Here is a 22,015-nt window from a genome sequence, read left to right as displayed (position 1 = left end):
TCCATCTTTATTTCTATTCGATTTGTTGTATCGTGAAGATTTTTGATTTCGTTAGCTTGCTCCCCAAGCTTGATCTGGAATTCATTTAATTTTTCACTGACCTCGTCATGGTTGTTATTTATCTTATGCTCCGAATCCAACATTTTTTTTTGAAAATCTGCCGTTGTCATTGTCGACATCGAGCGGGTTTGCGGGGGCGTGTATTTATCTGCCAGCTTAATTTTTTTTTTTCTTTATATATATGACATAAGTTGTTGTTGTTGTTGTTGTTTGTTTGTTTTTTATTTTATTTAATTATATATATATATATAACTTTTAATTAATTAAAATAAATTTAATTAATTAAATTATATGTATTATATATAATATATAATATAATTATATATATATATATATATATATATATATATGTTATATATTATATATAAATTAACATTATATGTATATGTTTCATGTTATATATATACAAATAAATGTTATACGCTGTGTATATATTCGATAGTTTCGCTGACCGTCACGTTTGCTGGTGGGGGGTCACCTCCGTTGACCGTTCAAAGGAAAAACAAACCTCAAGAGGATATCACCGCAGAGATTACCACGATGGCAGTGGTAGGTCTTCCGGGCGGCTGCACAACAGTTGGACAGCGGATGGGTGGTGGGAAGACGGAGCAGGTTATGGAAATGTGCATGAGTGGTTTCTATCACAGTGTGCGGGTTGCGTTTGTAGTGCTGGACGGAGGGTTTTTAACGTATCCGTAGAGGAAATGTATGCGTGGAGTGGAATAACAGATGTAGGGATCACGATGGTGGAGTCGCGGGCGGTAGACAAGGCAGATGGTGTGCGGAGAGGGCGGACAGGGTGTCAGTAGTGAATATGGCAGCGGACAGAAGTGATACATACAGTGACAACATTGGATGGATGCATGAACCAGTACAGGCGAGAGGATTCGACCGCTCTGATACCAATGAAGCATAAAACTTCTGATACACAGAATTATATATATAAATATTTTATTAAAAAGATGGATAGACAGATGATGATCGATTACAGTGGGGTTCCTCGCTTATATACCGCCATGGGCACCCTTTGGGAAAGGGCAAGATCTTATGATTGTGCCCTTTTGTCTAACTAAACCTAAAATTAAATAATAAACCTAAAATTAACTAATTTTTTTACATAACAGTGGGGGGGGGGGTTCGGTGGAAAGAATGGGCTTCGATTATACTCTTGTTCCCTTGTCCCAACTTGGTGGTTAATCTTGTATACTAGTCTTGTGGGATCTCCTCTCATTGCCTCGCTCATTATAACCCCTTTTAATAGTTTTCCCATTTGGGTCCACATTTGTCCATTGGGTCCATAAGGAGTTAGCCTCTCCCTTCCCTTGTCCAGACTTTGGGTCGGGCCTAGAAATATGCCCCAGAGGTTGTTGCAACTAAAAGGAAAGTTAAAAACATAATTTGGCCACTTACAACAAGAAATGTACCACAAAATGCAAAAGATGGTTAGGACATAAAAAATTATTGTGTGGGCAAAAACCAAACATGAGCTATACCCCCTATTATTATGGCCATTACCCTTGTTCCTAGGGCCCCTATGACTGCCCCTTGCTTCATTTAGGAACCCATGGTTATCCCAACCCCTGTTGGGTGATGAACTACCCAACCTTAAGGGGGTAATCATTCTTTATCCCACACATCATGCTTTCATCCCCTGGAGCCCCGAGTAGTTGAAAGAACGAAAAATCAATAAAAGGCAAAGGGCATATGAAGAATGGTGGAAAAATAAAGGCTAAGGTAGCTCATGTACCACGATTTGTCCCTCTTACATCTATACACCCAATGTGTGGGCTTCCCTCGTTATAGTTACCCTTGTACCATGACATGTGGCTTGGAGCCTTCCCTGTTGCCCCACTCTGTTCCATCATCATTTCACATGATACCCACCATTTGATGGATGTACCATGGACCTGTTGCTCTCTTAGAGGTTGAAACCACCTAATAGGGTCCTTTATTAACCTCTCTTGTTGAGCTTGGTGACACGTGTACACTCTAAATCCCATTTGGAAGGGCATGCCACTATGAAGTGTCCATAGTTACCCTTGATTTGCAAGCTTATTTACTCAATTTCACTAATGAATTTTTGTACTAAAGGTGAGGAGAGGCATTGGATCTTATACAAGATTGCAGGTGGGTCTTTTTCTTGGACTTGGTCTCCCTATATGGGATCCAAGCCCCGAGTAGTTGAAAGAACGAAAAATCAATAAAAGGCACAAGGCATATGAAGCAGGGTGGAAAAACAAAGGCCAAGGTAGCTCATGTACCACTATTTCTCCCTCCTACATCTATACACCCAATGTGTGGGCTTCTCTCATTATAGCTACCCTTGTACCTTGACATGTGGCTTGGAGCCTTCCTTGTTGCCCCACTCCGTTCCATCATCATTTCACATGATACCCGCAATTTGATGGATGTACCATGGACTTGTTGCTCCCTTAGAGGTTGAAACCACCTAACAGGATCCTTTATTAACCTCTCTTGTTTAGCTTGATGACACCTGTACACTCTAAAGCCCATTTGGAAGGGCATGCCACTATGAAGTGTCCATTTTTACCCCTGATTTGTAAGTTTATTTACTCAATTGCACTAATGAATTGTTGTACTAAAGGTGAGGAGAGGCATTGGATCTTATTCAAGATTATAGGTGGGTCTTTATCTTGGACTTGGTCTCCCTATATGTGATCCAAGCCCTGAGTAGTTGAAAGAACGAAAAATCGATAAAAGGCAAAAGGCATATGAAGAAGGGTGGAAAAACAAAGGCCAAGGTAGCTCATGTACCACGATTTCTCCCTACTACATCTATACACCCAAGTGTGGGCTTCCCTCATTATAACTACCCTTGTACCATGACACGTTGCTTGGAGCCTTCCCTATTGCCCCATATCGTTCCATCGTCATTTCACATGATACTCGCCATTTGATGGATGTACCATGGACCTGTTGCTCCCTTAGAGGTTGAAACCACCTAATAGGGTCCTTTATTAACCTCTCTTGTTGAGCTTGGTGACACCTGTACACTCTAAAGCCCATTTGGAAGGGCATGCCACTATGAAGTGTCCACTTTTTCCCTTGATTTGTAAGCTTATTTACTCAATTGCACTAATGAATTGTTGTACTAAGGGTGAGGAGAGGCATTGGATCTTATACAAGATTGCAGGTGGGTCTTCATCTTGGACTTGGTCTCCCTATACGGGATCCAAGCCCTCTAGAGGGTCATAATGGCACTTGTAGGGTGAGCATTGAGAGCCATGGGCCTCCACCACAACAGAGCATTGATTGCCACACCATGGGCTTCTTCAGCACCACACATTGCTTGTTCATGCCCCAGTCATACGGAGATGATAATGAGGACTTGGACCACGTTGCCTAGCTGGCCACACATTTGCACTTGACACTTGGCAGTTGATCCAAGGCCCAAACAGGGTTTCGTCTCTTCCAGAGAGACATGGGTGGGCATGTTTCATCTTCTAGCTTTCACTGATGGAGCATCGGCTTGTTATTGAGCCACTGGAGACCCATGAGACCATTGATTGTACCCCACAACCACTTGGGAGCACCATAAGATGTTATGCTTAGGGCGAGCCCCTTGTTCATCATTTTGGGAGCCCTCCTCTTCGTCATGGGACATTGAGGACTCATTTTGGCCTCATTTAGAAGGCTTATTTCACACTTATCGTGCTATTTGGTGGGCTTGTCACCAATAGGGTTGTTATTTGCACAATAGAATATTTTTAGGAGCTTTATTAGGCTAATTAGACCATTCGAACTTATGAGAGGCTCATATAAATTAAAGAGAGCCTCCTCTTGTAACTCATCATCATTTGAATTGGGATTTCTCTTGTAAAAGAATTCGGAACTGCAATTGATGGATGGAATTGGATGTTATTGATGCATTTTGATGTTTGGGATTTTCGCTATGTTGTCTTGGAGCTTCTATTTTCAAATTTGATGGATGGATATACTCACATTATCTTGTAAGTGCTATTTGATGCTATATATTTACATTATTACATGTCTAATGTATCGAATATCTTGTCATGATCTTTTATGTGCCCTAATTTAATGAGAATTTCATGGCAATACTAAGATTATTGAAGTATTGCATGCGTTACTCATAGATAATGTGAATGAATGTTCCCAGAGGCTCGTTTTTCATATTGGACCTTCGAATCTCCATAAACCTTTGCCAAACAAAGTATAAACATTTATTGTAGGGTGAGGGAATGTTGCAAGGTCTCCTTGATAGAGCGAAGTTTTTTCATCAAAGGAAATATTGACTCCATTTCTCCCAATTGATAAGGCGTTGGTCTTAATCTTGGGTGATCAACCTAAAACCATTTTCTTTCATCCTTTCACAAATTTTTTCCCTAGGCCTAGAAGGTCAACTAGGGCCCAGTGCAAATTGCTTTAGGAAGGGTCTTTTGGAGAGTGAATTGGTAAGCTACAACGTTACAATGTCCTCTATTAGCCGTGCAAATTTGAGGCAATTCTTGTGGCTAGTTTGAGAAAAATCTCAAGCCCTAGATCCAAGTTCCAACATTGATTCTATCTTTAAACTTCTTTGGTTAGTGGCATTCTAAAGGTCATTTGCTCTTGAAAACTCAAAGGAAGTTAATCATTTTTGACCTTTCTCATCCTTGCTTGACCTAGTAATCACATTGAAGATCATCCTCTTGCAATCATAGCAAGTCCTAGGCCTTGCTTGGATTTTCCCCTAGGTCTCTCCATTGGTGTCAAACCCTTATATGGTAATCATCTTACAAAGCCCTTGGAGAGGTCTTGCCTCCTTAGGAAGCCTTAGGTCTAGGAGTATCCCTTATAATTGAATAACCTTTCCTCCTAGGTCTAGGTCTCCTCATAAGCCTTTCTTGGAGAGCCATTAGCTTCTTTTGAAGCATTGAGCCATTATTTGAGTCTCTCCTTTGAATGGGCCTTGGAAATCACATCATACCTTGCCCTTGATCCCATCATTCAAGTGATTTCCCTTATACTGGAACTCCTCCCATCGATGAAAGTCCGTAAAGAGCAGGGAAGACTGACATTGTTGTCATTTGGTCTAGTAGTTGTCCCTTAGGTACCCCTCCTAGGACACCTGCTAGATTGAGTGGTAACACATACCCAATAGGGTAAAAGTAGGACTTGATGAGGGTTTTGAATGCCTTGGTAGGGCTTGATGTCCACTTTCACGTTCATTTTAAATAGAGGTTGAACTTGGTTGCTTCTTGTTGGGCTGTTTCTTCGACTTCTTTTCTTGGTCTTCACTATCTCCCAATTTCTTATTTGGTAGAACTTTTGAGTTAGAGCTACCAACTTGTTTGTGAGAACCACAATGAAAAGGGCCATGTTGTAATAGATATCAATGACTTGCTTTTCCATCCTCAGACTTCTTCCTTTTGTTGCATCTTGAGGGTTATAACAGTTGGACTTGGACTCAATCTGCCATGGCTAGGGTTCTGTGACCGACTTCCTAAACCAATTCCTGGATCTTGTAACTTCCCGCAAATAGCCAAAAGAATACTAATCTAATACCAAAATGATTTGTAAATTGTCGGGATATTCCATTGGAACATTTCATGGCAATAGACCTTGTAATATTTTGAAATCTTTTACTCTGCAGTTTTATTTCCATGGATCTGAAGTGTACTACCACTAGTATATTGCTGAAATTTATAAAAATAAATGAAAAATGAAAATGAAAGAACATGCAAATGAACACACCATCTGCACAAATAAACACAAGATGTATCTTGGGAAACCCGATATGAGAGAATCTAGAAGGTGAGGTCTATGCTCCACAATAATTTCTTTAGTTACCAAAATTCAATACAGAGGGGCACTCACTATGGAATTGCCTATGACATTGTAGCCTGAGTGGTTGCTACAAAATATTTTTCCTCCTTTATTATGCTCTCAAATCCCACTCATAGATCCTCTACTCAGCTATAGAACAAGTACAATGCTAAAGATTGGATCTCCCTCTCCTCCTAGTGGTCAATATTTAACATAACCTGATAGTCGTCTAGGGTTAGGGTTTTTTAGCCGCAACCCTCAGTTGGTGTTATGTTTTGGACCTTTTAGAATCTTCTTGAAAATTCAGAAATAACAAGCCCCACATTTGTGAGTAATGGGGGTTGACATGGGATTGAGTTGATATCATTGTGGTCAACTAGGTAGGTCATTTTGTGGGAGTGATGAATTTTGTATACGAACCTTGATTGGGGTGATTTTCACCTTGTTGGAAAGGTGTCAGTGTGAAGATTAATGTCGTGGAGCTACAAGCTATGTTTGCAACTTTTTGACCCCAAAAAGTGTTGTTTGATGCCTTAAATGGCTCTAGAAGGTTTTGAACCCCAAATCTCCACATTGGGACTTGCCACTAAAATGGGCTGTGTGTAATGCCCGAAGGGAGTAATTGGCCCAAGGAACAAAGTAGCCTATCCATCCTCGTAGGCTATAGTCCTTGATAAAGGGAAAAACTTGAAAAGACCCATTTGGACAACGAAGGGCGAGTTTTAGGGCAGCTGGGGCAAAAAGCCCAAAGTTGGGGTTTGGTGTGAATCTCAATTAATTAAGGAAAAATTCCCCCTCAAGGAAATCTATAAATACAAGGGGCTTGGATTCATTTGATCATCACTTGGATTAAATCACTTTTGTCTCTGTTTTGTTGAGCTTGAGGCAGAAAATCTGTGCTGCGATAGCAGGTACCTTCCAAGCAATTAATCAAGGAATTCGGTCCCATAATCAGCTGAAGCAATAATGATTTTTTTCTTGAAAACTGCAGGGCCAGGCCCCAGCAGCAGCCGCATGACATCTATGCAGAAGAAGGGTTTGTTCTGAGCACCAACATCTCAGTCTGAAATGGAATTGGGAAGTTTGAAGTGCAGTTGTTTGAAGGGCGGATTTGAGGGTTAGCAGAGGTACAGTGGAGGCCTGTTCCAGTCATAAACTAGCAACGAAGGTTCCAGTCTGCGTCTGAAGCCTGTTCTTGAAGCAGAGTTTATATTTGGCCCTCCTAGGGCTATGAATCATTGCAGGCTTTTCTGAGCTACAGGCATGCTGATTATTGTCAGATTCTGTGCAGATTAGAAGCGTAAAATAAGCTGTTAGTTGAATTAAGTTAAATTGTTGGAATTGGTTCAGTACTCTTGCCACTGTGTTGTGTTAAAGTATTGGCTGTAACAGCCCTGGTAATTGGACAGTCAGTACTGTTTTGTGGTGGAATTGAGAATACCAGATTGCTATCATTCTTACAGATCTATTGTTAACTAGCAATATGTATAGAAATATCTGCTACTGCATGAATTCATGAATTTCTATTTATATTCTGTTAGGGGCCCTAACTTGAATTGGAAACCCTAGCAAAAAAATTACCCTAGTATTTTACAGTGGTATCAGAGCTGGCTTTCCTGCTAGCTTGGAGGGTGTTTGAAGATGGAACCGCTGAAAGCAATTTTTGGCAAGGACTATACAGAGTCTCGACGTAAGCTGGAAGAGTAGCGAGCGGAAACTATTAAAAGATTGCAATATTGGAACAGAATTGCTCTTATAAAATTAGAGGAGTTGGACAGAAAAGCTGAAGCATCTAAGGAGAATGAAGAGGATCAATCTCTTGAACCTGATGATAAGAGTACACAACAGAAAGCAGGTATAAAGAAATGGAACAAATTTTGAGCTAGCTGCAAGAAAAACAAATTGAGTGACACTAAGGGTGAGCCTGAGACAGAAAAACAAAGTACAGAAGAAGCTGAATCAAGGATAAACGCATGCATGGAAAAGTGGAAATGGCTGTATTTTCCTAAAGGGAAGGAAAAACCTCAATTCGTAGAACCTGTGGACAGATCCAAGCCTTCACCTTACAATTTTGGTTAGCTAAATCATCCAAAGGGGGATATAAGAGACAATCTCTTAAATCTGATGGTTTTGATAGCATACCAATGCCAGTTGTTGGACCCCAACAACTCAACAGAATGCTATGGCCAATACACCCCAACCTGCACCAAATCTGTATGGCAATTTCTTGGCCACGCCTCTAATACCTATTGGTCTGAAAACGAATCTCGTCCTCTGGCTCAACATAAAACATCTAGTCTGCCCATCAATGCAAGACCTGTTCAAGTAAGGGCAACGCCACTGATAGCTCCAAGGGCACAGGCACTTATAACATCATCACCAGCAGGTTCAATTAATGCCCCATATAAAATTCTTAAGCATGCAAGGATAAGGGAAATAATGGCACAACATACAAAGCAGCTACTGAAAGCGCAGAAGACAAAGGCTTTTGCAAAATTTAGGATGGGGAAAGGGGCTGCAACATCTTAGGAGGAGGAAGATCCTAAAGAAGAAACCATAGCTAGGGGTATCAGCACTGAAGGTAACTGTATTACCAATAAAGATGAAGTGCATGATCTACTTGACCCAAATCCTCCAGCTGCAACGAAGCTAGACAGTCCTGGTGGTGGAAAGCCAACTCTCCATGTAAAGGCACCCATACAAATTCGGGAAACAACTAATTGTGGAATAACTCTTAAAGTGTATCAGAGATAGATGTCACCACTCCAGAAGAAATGGCTTCTATTTTAGCTCAATAGTCGTTGTCTCGAGCTATTGGAAGCACTAACATAAATAGTCAATCCAGTCGTCCCCATGCTATCTTTACTATCAATATGGTGAATAAGTGGAAATGGGATGCGGTATTAAGTTGTGATCCAGGTACTGAGAAGATTGGTGTGAAGATTTTGTATGTGCAAAGCTTCATTTAGTGGGTCTTGCAAGTTCTGAACGAGCCAGGACAGGATGCAACACTCTTCAAGTGCTTTGTGCAAAGACCACAATCGGTCATAACGGCTTCCAAAGATTCAGATAGGGAGGTGCATATGCACTTATCTCAACAATGTTTGTGTTTCCTCAGGATGTGAGAATCCAGTGGTATGCTTTGAAGCACTATATGGAATTTTGTTCATTGTGCTGGAATAAAGATTGTTTTAGCCATGGTGAATTATGGTGCTATTGTGGCAGTTGTTGGTGCGATGGCTATTTGCAGAACAAATGAAGTAGTGCAAATGAAGGATGCAATGTGCTTGGGACTGTGGCCAAGACATTTTCTGAAAATGGTTTCAAGCTTGACCATATAAGCAGGCTGACGTTGGTTGTTGATGCTACTTCCAATGAAGTTGTGGGTGATATGGTACTGTGAATGCTCGAAATGCTTACAAGGACAATAAGGAAGTTGGTGTGCAACATGATGAAATGAAAGCATCAGCCAGAGTTGATGATTGGTGGGCAGCCCTATGGGCAGTGGTAGGAGCAATGAAGATTTTCAGAAACTCAGAATCTGTTCAAAGTTATGGAACAAATGCACTCGGTTGCATGCTCAAGGTGTTCACAGAAGCTGTTCCGTCAGGTTCATCTTTTGATCTCTTATCTTCATCAGATTTTATTTGTAACAGTGGGGATATAAAATCCTTGTTTGACTCAAGAGCAGCACAATCAGGACAACAGACTGCCAAAAGGGACCTTTCAGTGCTAAGTGGAATAGATATTGGGATTTCACAGGTAATGTTCTTGATGGAATTGGAGAATTGCATACAATTGCTGAAATTGTGATGGCGGCAATGTGGAAATTTCAAAAGATTGAGACCATACAGATCTGGGGCTGTGCTGTACTCCAGCAAGCATTTCCTGCTTATATCCAAGTTTCCAACTAGTACATCGCCTGTTTCATTGTGATAAGGAGGATGGCGTCTTAGATATTGGTCATGATTATAATAATGCTTCCCTATGCTTTCTACAATCTCAGGTCTGACTTATTTGAAAATGACTAGAAGGCAAAGCAACTTGTGTTGGGTATCTCGGCAGCTAATCATGCTCATGTCCTTTCCCAAGGAAAGTTACAAAAAGGCTTCCTTTAAATGCAGTTCCACTGAAAAAGAAAGTTCAATGGTGTCAATATCAAAATGTAGTTACTAGTGGTGAACTGAACTGTCTTGTGGTGCTGTTGCAGGAGAAGCTATCGGTAACCATGCTAATAATACTTGTAATCAGTATATTACAACAGAAAGCTGCCAATTTAAAAGTTCCAAGAATCCCGACAGCATTGATATGTCAAGAAGAGACTTTAGTCTCCAAGGTTGAAGAGGCCATGCATCCCCATTTGCAATTGCTTGAGGACAAGCAATGTCAGGAAGGGGGGACTGTTATGTCCCCAAGAGATTAATTGGCCCAAGGGATGAAGTAGCCTATCGATCCCAATAGGATATAGTCCTTGATAAAGGGGAAAACCCCAAAATACCCAATGTGTATATTTGGGGCAGCTGGGGCAAAAAACCAGAGGACAAGTTTTGGGGCAGTTGGGGCAAAAGACACCAAAGTTGGGGTTTTGTGTGAACCTCACTCAATTAATTAAGGAGAAAAATCCCCCTCAAGGAAATCTATAAATACAAGAGGGTTGGATTCATTTGATCATCACTTGGATTAGATCATTTTATTTTCTGTTTTGTTGAGCCTGAGGCTCTGGAGTCTGAGGGTTTTAGACCCCATTTTCTCTCTTGGACTAGTTTTGGTGGAGGTGATCCCACCTTACCTAGTCACCATTTTTTCTTGTTCTGGCACAGGTCATTGGAGCAGTTCTGATTTGGTTCAAGGATATACCTTGTCCTGGTGCAGCATATTCCTTGGATTAATTAGGTCTGGTCTGAAGGCAGATTTCCTTTGTTTTCTCTGCACAGGGAAGGGATTCAAGGCAGAAAATCTGTGCAGCAATAGCGGGTACCTTCCAATCAATTAATTAAGGAATTCGGCCCCATAATCATTTGAAGCTATGTCACAAGGTTCGTCGAACATCAACCTTGAGGTTCGAATTTTGGCAAAACTTAATTTTTTTTTTTAGGTTTGGTGAGCCTCATCGAAACTCATAGCCATTGACCAAGTCCATAGATCAAAACTCATAACCTCAGGTCGCAACTCAAACTTTTAATCTATCCTTGCAGTTTCTATGTCCTTGATAGCATTTTTTTATGTTTATTGATGTTGATTTCTTGCTATTTTATCCTATATTTCGTTTTAAATTCAATATATGTATATATATAGAAAAGTATATGGACGAACCTAATGGTGAACCTTATCTGAACCTCATCAAAAAATTCGAAGTTGAACCAAACCTAATCATTGCCGAACCCGAACCCAAACCCAAACCATGTGACTTAGATCTGAAGCAGCAACAATTTTTTTCTGAAGATTGCAGGGATGCAGGACATATGTGCAGAAAAAGGGCTTGTTCTGAGCACCAACATCTCGGTCTGAAGTGGAATTGGAAGTTTGAAGTGCGGTTGTATGAAGGGTGGATGTGAGGGTTAGCAGAGATACATTGGAGGCCCGTTACAGTCATAAACTAGCAATGAAGGTTCCAGTCTGTGCCTGAAGTCTGTTCTGGAAGCAGGGTTTATATTTGGCCCTCCTAGGGCTATGAACCATTACAAAGCTTTCTAAGCTACAGGAAGCCTGATTATTGTCAGATTCTGTGTAGATTAGAAGGGTAGAAGAAGCTGTTAGTTGAATTAAGTTGAACTATTGGAATTGGTTTAGTACTCTCGCCACTGTGTTGTGTTAAAGTATTGACTGTAACAGCCCTGGTAATTGGACAGTCAGCACTGTTTTGTGGTGGAATTGAGGATAGCAGATTGCTGTCATTCATACAAATCTATTGTTAACTAGCAATATGTATAGAAATATCTGCTATTGTATGAATGCATGAATTTCTATTTCTATTCTGTTAGGAGCCCTAACTTGAATTGGAAACCCTAGGACAAAAAATTACCCTAGGATATTACACTATGCAAGCTAATTCCTATGATTTTTTCCACCTAGAAAATACCAAAATGGATGAAAAATTATATAATGATCCATTTTAGATTATAGGATTTCGACATGAAGAAAATCACTCGGAGATTGGAGGTTTTCTTGAGTTTTAGTGTCATTGAATAGTTGTTTGAGGATAATATTTTTGGATACTACTTTCGAAATATTGTTGAAGAGGACATGGACTTTTGTTTCCAATTTGTAATTTATAAGTTTGGGATGCTCCAAATGCTTGAAAAGTCTTTGTAGTTTGAAATCCAAGTTTGTGTGGGGTTTATTGATGATATGTCATGTTGCCATTCTGCTACTACCTGGTTCCACCATCAAAATTCGCTTTCACTGTGCTTCTTGTGTTTGCTTTACATCCCATGTGTTGTATCTAGTGTTTCAATTGTGCCTATTATAGTCATTGTCATTAGCCATGTTTTACACCTTTGTAGTTTGAAATCCAAGTTTGTGTGGGGTTTATTGATATGTCGTGTTGCCATTCTGCTACTACCTGGTTCCACCATCAAAATTCACTTTCACTGTGCTTCTTGTGTTTGCTTTACATCCCATGTGTTGTATCTATTGTTTCAATTGTGCCTATTATAGTCACAATCATTAGCCATGTTTTACACTTGTAGTGTATGTGGGTGAGCTTCTGATGAGGGACATTGAGTGAGGAATTGAAGTGGGGAGGTTAGGATGATTGGGGAGGATAAGAAACCGGTAGGGTGTGGGATCACAACTTCGCAAGAACATGTGATGAAGGGCGAGTAGTTGAGGTCATAGGGAATGAGGTGATTCAAGGTAGAGGTGGACATGGTATGGGGTAGTATGGCTATGGGGAGAGGAGGATGGGGTCATGGAGTCAGGGTTAGTGCATTCAATTTTCATGGAAGCGGTCGATAGGAGCGAGGGTGCAAGCTAGGGTGGAGAGAGAGTTTCAATGTAGGGGACATGGTAGGGAAGAAAACCACGACTCACATGGGTTTGGACTCTGGAGAGTTATGGGAGAGGAGTGTTGGAAGCTAGAGCAAGAGAAGAAATCTATTGGTGATAATGTGACAGTGATTTGTGGTATATGAAGAACATTTTGTAACGAATAAAATATATAAATAATATAAATATAATGTAAAAGATAATAATCATAAATAATAGTTAGTTAAGCTAGTAATTAGGTTGAAGAGGCATGTCTAATAGGACATGACTCTCTATGAAGAGACACTTGCTTGGTATATAAGCAAGCCTCTCGTTCTCATTTGTAAATCATTATCATTCTTATTCTTATTCATTTTATTTAATATATATTTGTATCCTAAATGGATATCTTGACATTCCAAGTCTTTTGGAGTAATTAATTTGTAGAAGGAACTTTGTTTGCTTCATTTGGTATCAGAGTCACGTTGGCTGATCACCAGGCCTTTGGCTATCAACCTATCATCAACCTCGTTGCTGGGGGAGATTCTTCATTTTTTAGGTATTTGGCCATAATTTAAAAAAAATAAATAAAGAATAAAGAAGAAGGGTATATAAAAAAAAGAGGAAAGGAAATAATATATTTTGAACAAAAAAAAAAGTGAAATGTATATATATATATATATATATATATATATATATATATATATAAGGTTTTACATTATTGATAAAAGTGCATAATAAAGATAAGCGGGAATCTTTTCAAGTATATTTAAAATTTTTTACGTGGAGAAGCCCGTGGTTTTAGAAACCAGTAGTAAGTTTTACATTTTACGTGGAGAACATTAACCGAGGTTTTAGAAACAACCCATGGTAATTGCCCATGGTATTTTAAAAGTAAAAGATATTTTGATAACATTGGAGAAAAAAGGTGTGATCTAAATAATTTTAATTGTTCAATTCTAAAGATTGTGACCGTACCACAATTGTACATTGTACCAAGAGTCACGTCTCATCCAAATTTTCTGAGAAAAAAAAATATTATTATAATTATAAAAAAGGATACTATATAAGCCTTATAAGTTACATATAAAAGGAAAAGTGGGTCTCAAAAAAGTATATATAAATTTTATATAATTATAATTTTATAATATATATAAATTAAAATTATATAATATATATAATTTATAATTATATATATTAATTTTTTTTTATTATAAATTTTTTATTAAAAGAGTGAACAAAAGAAGAAGAAGAAGAGAATATTTGAAAATATATATATATATATATATATATATATATATATATTAGATTTTTATATAAGAGAAGTGGAAATATATTTTATAGATTAAAAGAATATATACAAAAAAAGAAAAAAAAAAGAGAAATTATATAAAAAGAGTAAAAAAAAAAGGAGAGAGAATATATCATATTAAAAAAAAGAAAAAAAGAAAAAAGAAAAAAATAAATTGTTGAAAAAAAAGAGGAAGATAAAAGAAGTGAAGAAAAAGAAAAAATATGGAATCTATGAGTAAGGAATAAAGACAATCATTCACAAGAGATATAGAACAATTAATTACAATATTTGAGCGACAAATTGAGAAGAGAAAGAGAATGGATTCCTTCTTCGATTCTCTACATCCATCATCACTTCCACAAAATGATGTTATCTAGTGTATCGAGAAAATGCAGCTAAAAGATCAAGAGAATGACAAAATAGCCAAAATTCAACAAAGCAAGGAAGTGTTAGAATGCAAACATAGAAATATTGTGGATATACATTACAAAGAAATAATGGAAAAGAACGAAGAAATTTCTTGTCTCAAGGACCACGTCAAAAAATTACTAGCACAAGTGAAGAAGACTAAAGTCTCAAAGAAAGAACTCAAGTAGCATTTATTAGAAGAAGAAGAGGAAAATTTACGTTTAAAGAACCTTAATAAAAATTTATTAGAACAAATCAAAGATCTAAAAGATGAAAAACTTAAAATTCAAAACACTGAAAATAAGGTTGATGAATAAAAAACCAAATAACTTTTTACGTTTAAGAAACCATAATCAAAGTGCTCAATCAAACTAAGAAACTTAAGGAGGATAAGAAAGCATTAAAAGATAAGTTGGAACAAGTCACTCAAGAAGAAGTATCGAAATCTCCAGTCACAACAGTTCAAGTTGAAAATAAGGGAACGAATACCGATCCAGTGAATATGACAACTCAAAAAGACAAGTCAGTTGAAGAAACGACACACGTAGATGTTGCAGTTCAGACAATGGACATCCCAAGTGAATGTTCCATAACCAATTCAACAACATCTTCGCCAGAAGAAAATCTAAAAACTTTATATCGGCATCTGAATCATGAGAATAGACGAATCAACCATGCTACATATCTGAACCATTCAGAACCGAAACAACAAACTGATGTTCCAAATAATAGTGATGTAACCTCAATCCAGTCTTATGCTAACAAGTCGTTACAAAATTCCAGTGATCAGAATACTATACAGAAGATTAATCTTGGATGGCCTGATCCCTTCTCACAATTTTGTTTGTCACTAAGAAGATCATATCAACTTGTATCGACGAGGATGACTATTCTGAGACAGAAAGACTTTCGAAGTCGAAAAAGAGATCAAGTCTTTTTCATCGACAAGCTTTGAGGACAAAGCTTTTTGAGGAAGAAGGCAATGTAACAAATAAAATATATAAATAATATAAATATAATGTAAAAGATAATAATCATAAATAATAGTTAGTTAAGCTAGTAATTAGGTTGAAGAGGCATGTCTAATAGCCTATAGGACATGACTCTTCATGAAGAGACGCTTGGTATATAAGCAAGCCTCTCGTTCTCATTTGTAAACCATTATCATTCTTATTCTTATTCATTTTATTTAATATATATTTGTATCCTAAATGGATATCTTGACATTCCAAGTCTTTTGGAGTAATTAATTTGTAGAAGGAACTTTGTTCGCTTCACATTTTATTTCGGTGGAGTTTGCCTAAAGTGACAGGGTTGATTTGATAGGCTTCATGGCTTCAAATTGTGCAGGACCACTGGATGATGGGGAATTTACTGTAGGATATGTATTGAAGTTGGGTTTAGGTGCTATTTTGTGGACTACCAAGGAGTAAGATGTGATTGCTTTATCTTTCATAGAGGTGGAGTACAAAACTATGGTGCATGCAAAGCATTGTGGCTTAGGAGATTTTATGATGATGTAGGTGTTAAGTAGAGTGGAGCAACCTTTTTTTTGGTGATAATTCTGGAGTATTCAAGCTGGGGGAAACACCGCTTTTCATTAAACATAGAACATATAGAAGTTCACCACTTAATTTGGGAGAAAGTATGAAACATGGAAATTGAACTTTAGTATTGTCCTTCATAGGATGAACTAGCTGTTACATTTATGAAGACTTTATTTAGGAATTTGTAAATTTTGTGACGTTCTTGGTGGAAAAGTTAACAAATTGGCCATTAAAGCGGTATGATAGAGATTAACAACCAATGTTAACTGAAGTTTGTAAATAGACTTAGTGCACATGTTTTTCTTTTTAATCTCTTTTCTCAACACAACATTCTTGACAGCGTCATCATGCCAACGATATCAATGCTGACTGCATCATTTTTTGAAGCTTAGCCATCATGAACTTAAATTAAAATCTATATATAACCCTCTATTATCCTATCCAAAGAAACCTAAACTTTAGGGGAGCAATTGGTAGCATTAAGGGAATCTTAGAGTGCAGAGTCATAACTGAAATCTCGATAGATTAAAAATGGCTTGCTCATATTCCTAGTGGTGTAACCTCAATCCAGTCTTATCCCTCATGAGTATTTATTTCCTTCATCTGGCTCTTCTTTTTATCATCTTTCTCTGATCATCTTTCTCTATTCCCTGATGATGGATCCCATTTGGGATTCGAAACGTCGGTGTATAAATTCTTCAACTGTGGATTCTCCGGTCAAAAATACAAAAAGCTCAAACCACAGATCTCTGAAATCCATTCCTATGTTTGTTACGCACTCCCTGAGGTCCAACAAAGGGATACCAAAACTAAAACCATGGAATATCAAGACACTTTTCGAAAACTATATGAAGCAAGTTGGGGAGCAAGCTTTATCATATAGTACAAGGTATGGCCCCCTAAAAGGACGATCAAGCAAAGATGGTGACCACCCCAGGCAATGCGGTTTGGTCTTACCTCGGCCAATTCGTTTCATTGCAAAATCACATGAGTTGTCTTTTTCAAATTGGTTACAATAGGGAATTGAATTGTCCAGGGATGTCCATATATGTGATGTATACACTTGAGAAGTTGAATGAAAGTACAGAGAGATTTTATTATTTTAGAAGCTAGAAAGCTTGCAAGGTGAAAGATAATGTGATGGAGTTCTTGAGGAAGGATAGGTTTCCATAGGTGCATGCAATACATTGAAACAATTACAAAGTAGGCTGTTTTGAATGAAAAGGTTAAATGACAATGCAGATCAATTTGTTTTTCCTGTGTAACTGATTTCTTCAGTTTTTGTGGGGTTATCTTTCTTGACTGTCACTAAAGAGGAGACGCAGAGTGGGGTTGATTAGCAAGAGTAGTTACTCTAGAAGAAGAAAGAAGAGGTTGAGATAATTGTGACCTGTCATGTGGACAGTATAGATTTTTTGGTGAAATTTAAGGATCTCTCTGAAGATGAGAATACTTGGATAAGTGAAAAAAAGTTTGGTGAATGACCCACATAAATACATTCCTGAATGCTGCAGATAAACATCACGCCACTTGAGTGTCTATGAGCATCAAATAGCCTTTCTAAGGTGCCACCAAAATTCTGCCTGTTTCTTGCTTCGGTCACAATTCTTGGTTAGTGACGTATTGTGTTTGGCAACGGACTGGATTCCCATTGCCTCCAATTTCTTGCATTGCCTCTACTATCTTTCCCTTGTTCCGCCGCAAAAACTCTTCTATTGGCAGGATCCCAAGTCTTCTTACACCCATCGATTCCATGCCTGAATTCTTGCAGAAAGTGGGCCGTGACCACTGTATAGGATCTGTGTATGTATTTGAACATTTCTTACAACTCCATCTACATGCTGCACCACCTGCCAAGCTTATCAATTTTGTGTTGCATACCAAAAGTGGATGTCAGACCAGTGTTGTAAATATTGTTTGGGTGTATATCACAAAGGTCTGGAAAGAAGCTTCTCGAAAATACTGGAGCAAATTTTGGAAGTGATCAGAATTGGAAAAATTGGCAACCTGAAAAATCTTGGGAAAATTATGAAAGCAAACCTGCTATGAACAGTAATACAACATGGTAGGCATGAGGGAGGAAATAAGAGGACCTAACTGAATAAGATAACGACTTTTTTAGCATCAAAACACTGGAAATTGCAGAGGGTAACACCCAATTCTGAGATGCTTCTCTCTTGGGTCTTTTCTCATGCTCTGTACCTTCTATCCTTATTTCTTGTGCATCAGTATGGTCAATTGGACTCTGCCAGATAGAACTCTGATGTAACTCTAACACGTTCAGTTTCAATTTTCCTTGTGCATGTTTTAAGTCTTCACCTACCAAAGCCAAGGAGTTAAAAACTTAAACCTGGGCTAAAAGGGTGACATTTAATTAATGCCAAGGCTGGCAACACATAGGTTAACAAGTGTTCATTCACTGGCTTGAAAACTCCAGAAGAGATCCCTACAAGAAGCAGAAACTAATATCATTGTCACTTCTAGGTCATAATATCATATTGAGACCATAAAGAAGCGGAAAAAGGGTCCCAAACCTAGTAGATCCAGTTTTGAGTATCAGGATATAGAAACAAATTTAAGGAATATAATCTTTATTAGTTACCCCCTTCACAACTTGAATACCTTTTAGTTGCTTTTGTATTTCACTATTTGAAGATGAATAACCTCGTGAAATGTAAAGGAGGGTATCACGCTATTTGCAACTGTAGTCTAATAGTCCACATCAACAAATGAAACATATTGGTATTCTGACACTCATTCTTGATCTCTAATCTGTATCAGTCATCTCCATTTTAGTGGGATTCCACTATTAAATCTATTTTCTAGTGGCTAAAAGGTGCTTAATAGTAATCTATTGGATCTGAACTTTGGGTGCGTTGTGGCCTTTTTGGTAGCCTAGTGCAGCTATTGCATGTTTCCATCTGAATTGTAGCGGGCAAGTGGCCAAGAGTGATCATTAGCTTTTCATGTACAGATGTTATATGTAGCTAACGTGCAACCTTCTTTCTTTTCAGTGATCTGTCTGGTTTATTATATTCTTTTCATAGAGCTAATTTTCTCTCTGATCGCAATTGAATACAGGAAAATGAAAGAGTGTGTAAAGAAATTCAAGTGCTTGAGGAAGAAGCAGAACAAAAGACACAAGCATTGGAGGTTGAGAAACTCGAGTTTAATCAAGTAGCTGAAGAACTGCAGAAGAAAAATGACGAAGTCCAGCTTTACAAGCAACAGGAAGAGGAAGCAAAACAAGTTCATAAAGCCAAGGTATTTTGTTTGGAATCAGTTCTTTTCTACATTTTACTTTATTCGATTCAAGGACATAAGATTTTCTAGATGTCGAAGAAAGCAAGCCAGTGTTTTAGGAATAGAACTAAGATATTCTCATTGCATGAGATAGCTGGAAATCATGTAGTATGAAAAAGAGGGAAAAGCATGAGAACACAATCATGATTTATAACATGTAGATGATTTCAGATGGAGGAAAACAAGAGGAATTATGAAATGGAAAAGCAAATTAAGTGGTACCAGTATCAGCAGAGAGAATCAGAGATCAGAGCTAAGATTTCTGCAAATGAACAACAGTTTGAGAAGGAAACTGAAGAATATATGAGGGCTGAACATGAATTGGAACAAGGAATCCAGAAAGAGAAGAAAGAACAGGAGTACGCCTAAATCAGTGATTGTTTTAAATTTTGTACTTAGTTAATAGCATAAGTATTTCTTGTTTGTTTTTCCTTTGTTTCACTAGTTTGACAACTTTGGTTTTGTCAGGTTGAGACTAGCTGAAATAAGAGGAAGCATAGCTATGAGACAGGTGAGGCTTGACAAGGAATTAGCAGCTAAAATGGAGAAGAAGTTTGCTGAACTTGAGGAAAGGTTAAACAAACAGAAACTGGAGCTTCAAGCTAAACACCATCAGCAAATGTTACAGGTTAGTTATAGACATTGTTGTGAAGGTTGAGGATCTGTTATGTAAATTCAATTAAGGTTTGTCTACTGGAAAATATATGCTTAGCTTGCTCCAGCTATTTTGTTATTAGTTCAAGGAGAAGTGTCAAAAAGAACGGCAAGAGATGCTGCAAAAGAAGCTCATGGAACAAAGAGAGCTTGAGAAAGAAGTGGAAACTGCCAAAGCTGAAACGGAGAAATTAGCTAATGCCACTAAAGCAGAGACTGAACAGGTAGTTTTTGTTATTTTAAATTAATTTGTACTGTTAATTTTCTTTTTTATATGTTTTAATAATCCTTTTGCTACAATATCTTATAAAAATGCCAGCACTTTCTGTAGATGACAGGTTATTTTCTAACTATTAATTGATTCTTTTTCAGGCTAAACGTTGTGTGAACTGCGATAGGGATTTTGGTCCCAAGTTAGCCAGAGCATTGTATGAAGACTGTGGCCATAAGGATATCTGTATGGCATGTGCTAAAAACCATTGGCAGAAGAACAAAGGAAAGTGTCCTATCTGCAATCTGAAGCAAGCAAAGAAGTTTGTGATTGTACCTTTCAGGATATATTGTTAACTAATTTTAAATAAGAGCCATATTTCTTCTACTACGAACGAGTAGTTTCTGGTTCATTTCATCGAATCTGTTGAGCTTGCCATATGGCTACTAATCAGAGCAAGTTCAGGTCCACTGTTCACATTGTTTGCAGCTTGGATCGTATTTGCATAGACGTTTTTTGTTTTTTCCATGTAATTCTTTTTACAAATACCATTGCTACAATAATACATGCGCGGAAGGTATTGGATAAGTTATTCAGTACCAGTCGAAGAGCGACAAAACTGCAGAAAACACAAACTCTTCATTGTTTTTTATTTATAGAATTTGGAAACATAAACGCGCAAACTATCAGGTAGATAGATGCCACTGAGCACTGTTTTGCATAGCCTGATAAAAATAACATTGAAAGTGAAGATCAGATACTCGTTTTTACTTCAGAACTTGACAGAGTATTTACTCTATATAATTGGTTTGTTATACAAAGTATTCATCTTAGTTTTCTGTACATTAGATGTAATTTTGAAGTTGCCATTGCCTTGTGTGTATATTTACAGACCATCTATATTGACGAAATAGATCGAGCTCCTTCCACCATTTCCAGTGTAATTCCTTGTTTCAACTCTTGGTGTAACACATAGATTAGGCCATAATGCACCCATGAACAGATGTTCACCTTCTACTTGAGGAATCTTGTCTCTATATACTTGTACTGAAATTGGAAATATACAAACCTTTATCTGACAAAGTTCTATTCAGACTTACGTTGCTCCTTTGGTTCATATGAATTCTGTATGGCGGGCCTAAGTCGAGTCTACATAATGCTCATCTATATAGGCATATTTTGCTAAATTAATCCACGCTTATTATCTGAGTTCTTTTTTATATCTTCTAGCTCCAAGTGCTCATCCATATAGGCAGATTTTACTAATTTAATCCACGCTCATTATATGAATTCTTTCTATATCTTCTAGCTCCAAATGCTCATCCATAGAGGCAGATTTTACTAATTTAATCCACGCTGACTGTATATTCTTGATCACCTGGTAACTAGTATGAGAAAAACTTTAGTCATATCAGTGCTCACTTCCATTGACTTGGTTTTGTGTATGACAAATTTGTTTAGATGCATTGCTTTTTCCTGGCCCTCTCCATCCCGATCCCGAATATAGACATTTTCAAAATAGCTATACTACAACATAGAGAGCGAGACAAGTTATGGATTCCCAAAACAATTGCGAAGTCATCAATAGCTTACTGTTTATCTCTTAGTCGCAGCCGCTTTTGTTTTGTAACTGCACCAGATGAATTTGAGCAAAGGTGTAACTCAAGGAGGCATGGGTATGTGACTATATTTGAAAAAATCAAACCAGTTTTGATCTATTTAAATTTCAATTTATCACATAAAATTATAATTTTAATATACAAGGTTTAATAAGAAGAAATTAAT

At 37.8% G+C, this 22,015-nt stretch overlaps 1 protein-coding gene across 3 annotated transcripts in view; it reads left to right on the top strand.

Moving 5' to 3' along the window:
- LOC149168025 (uncharacterized) overlaps positions 1-21,063 on the top strand; it is a 140,410-nt gene extending 119,347 nt beyond the window's left edge. For all 3 annotated transcript variants that reach the window (XM_089433298.1, XM_089433300.1, XM_089433299.1), the window contains 5 exons: positions 19,144-19,326; positions 19,537-19,724; positions 19,834-19,993; positions 20,103-20,243; positions 20,392-21,063. In XM_089433298.1, coding sequence (XP_089289424.1) covers positions 19,144-19,326; positions 19,537-19,724; positions 19,834-19,993; positions 20,103-20,243; positions 20,392-20,586 — 867 coding nt within the window. In that variant the 3' untranslated portion in view covers positions 20,587-21,063. The remainder of the gene's footprint in view (positions 1-19,143; positions 19,327-19,536; positions 19,725-19,833; positions 19,994-20,102; positions 20,244-20,391) is intronic.
- The last annotated feature ends 952 nt before the right edge of the window (positions 21,064-22,015 follow it).

The sequence above is a fragment of the Pinus tabuliformis genome, chromosome 5_1, assembly GCF_031772625.1.
Source record: "Pinus tabuliformis cultivar Carrire ecotype Pingquan chromosome 5_1, CPIR1, whole genome shotgun sequence".
NCBI classification, from domain to species: Eukaryota; Viridiplantae; Streptophyta; class Pinopsida; order Pinales; family Pinaceae; genus Pinus; species Pinus tabuliformis.
Note: the sequence above shows the minus strand (reverse complement) of the source record. Positions and strands in the feature narration are given on the sequence as shown.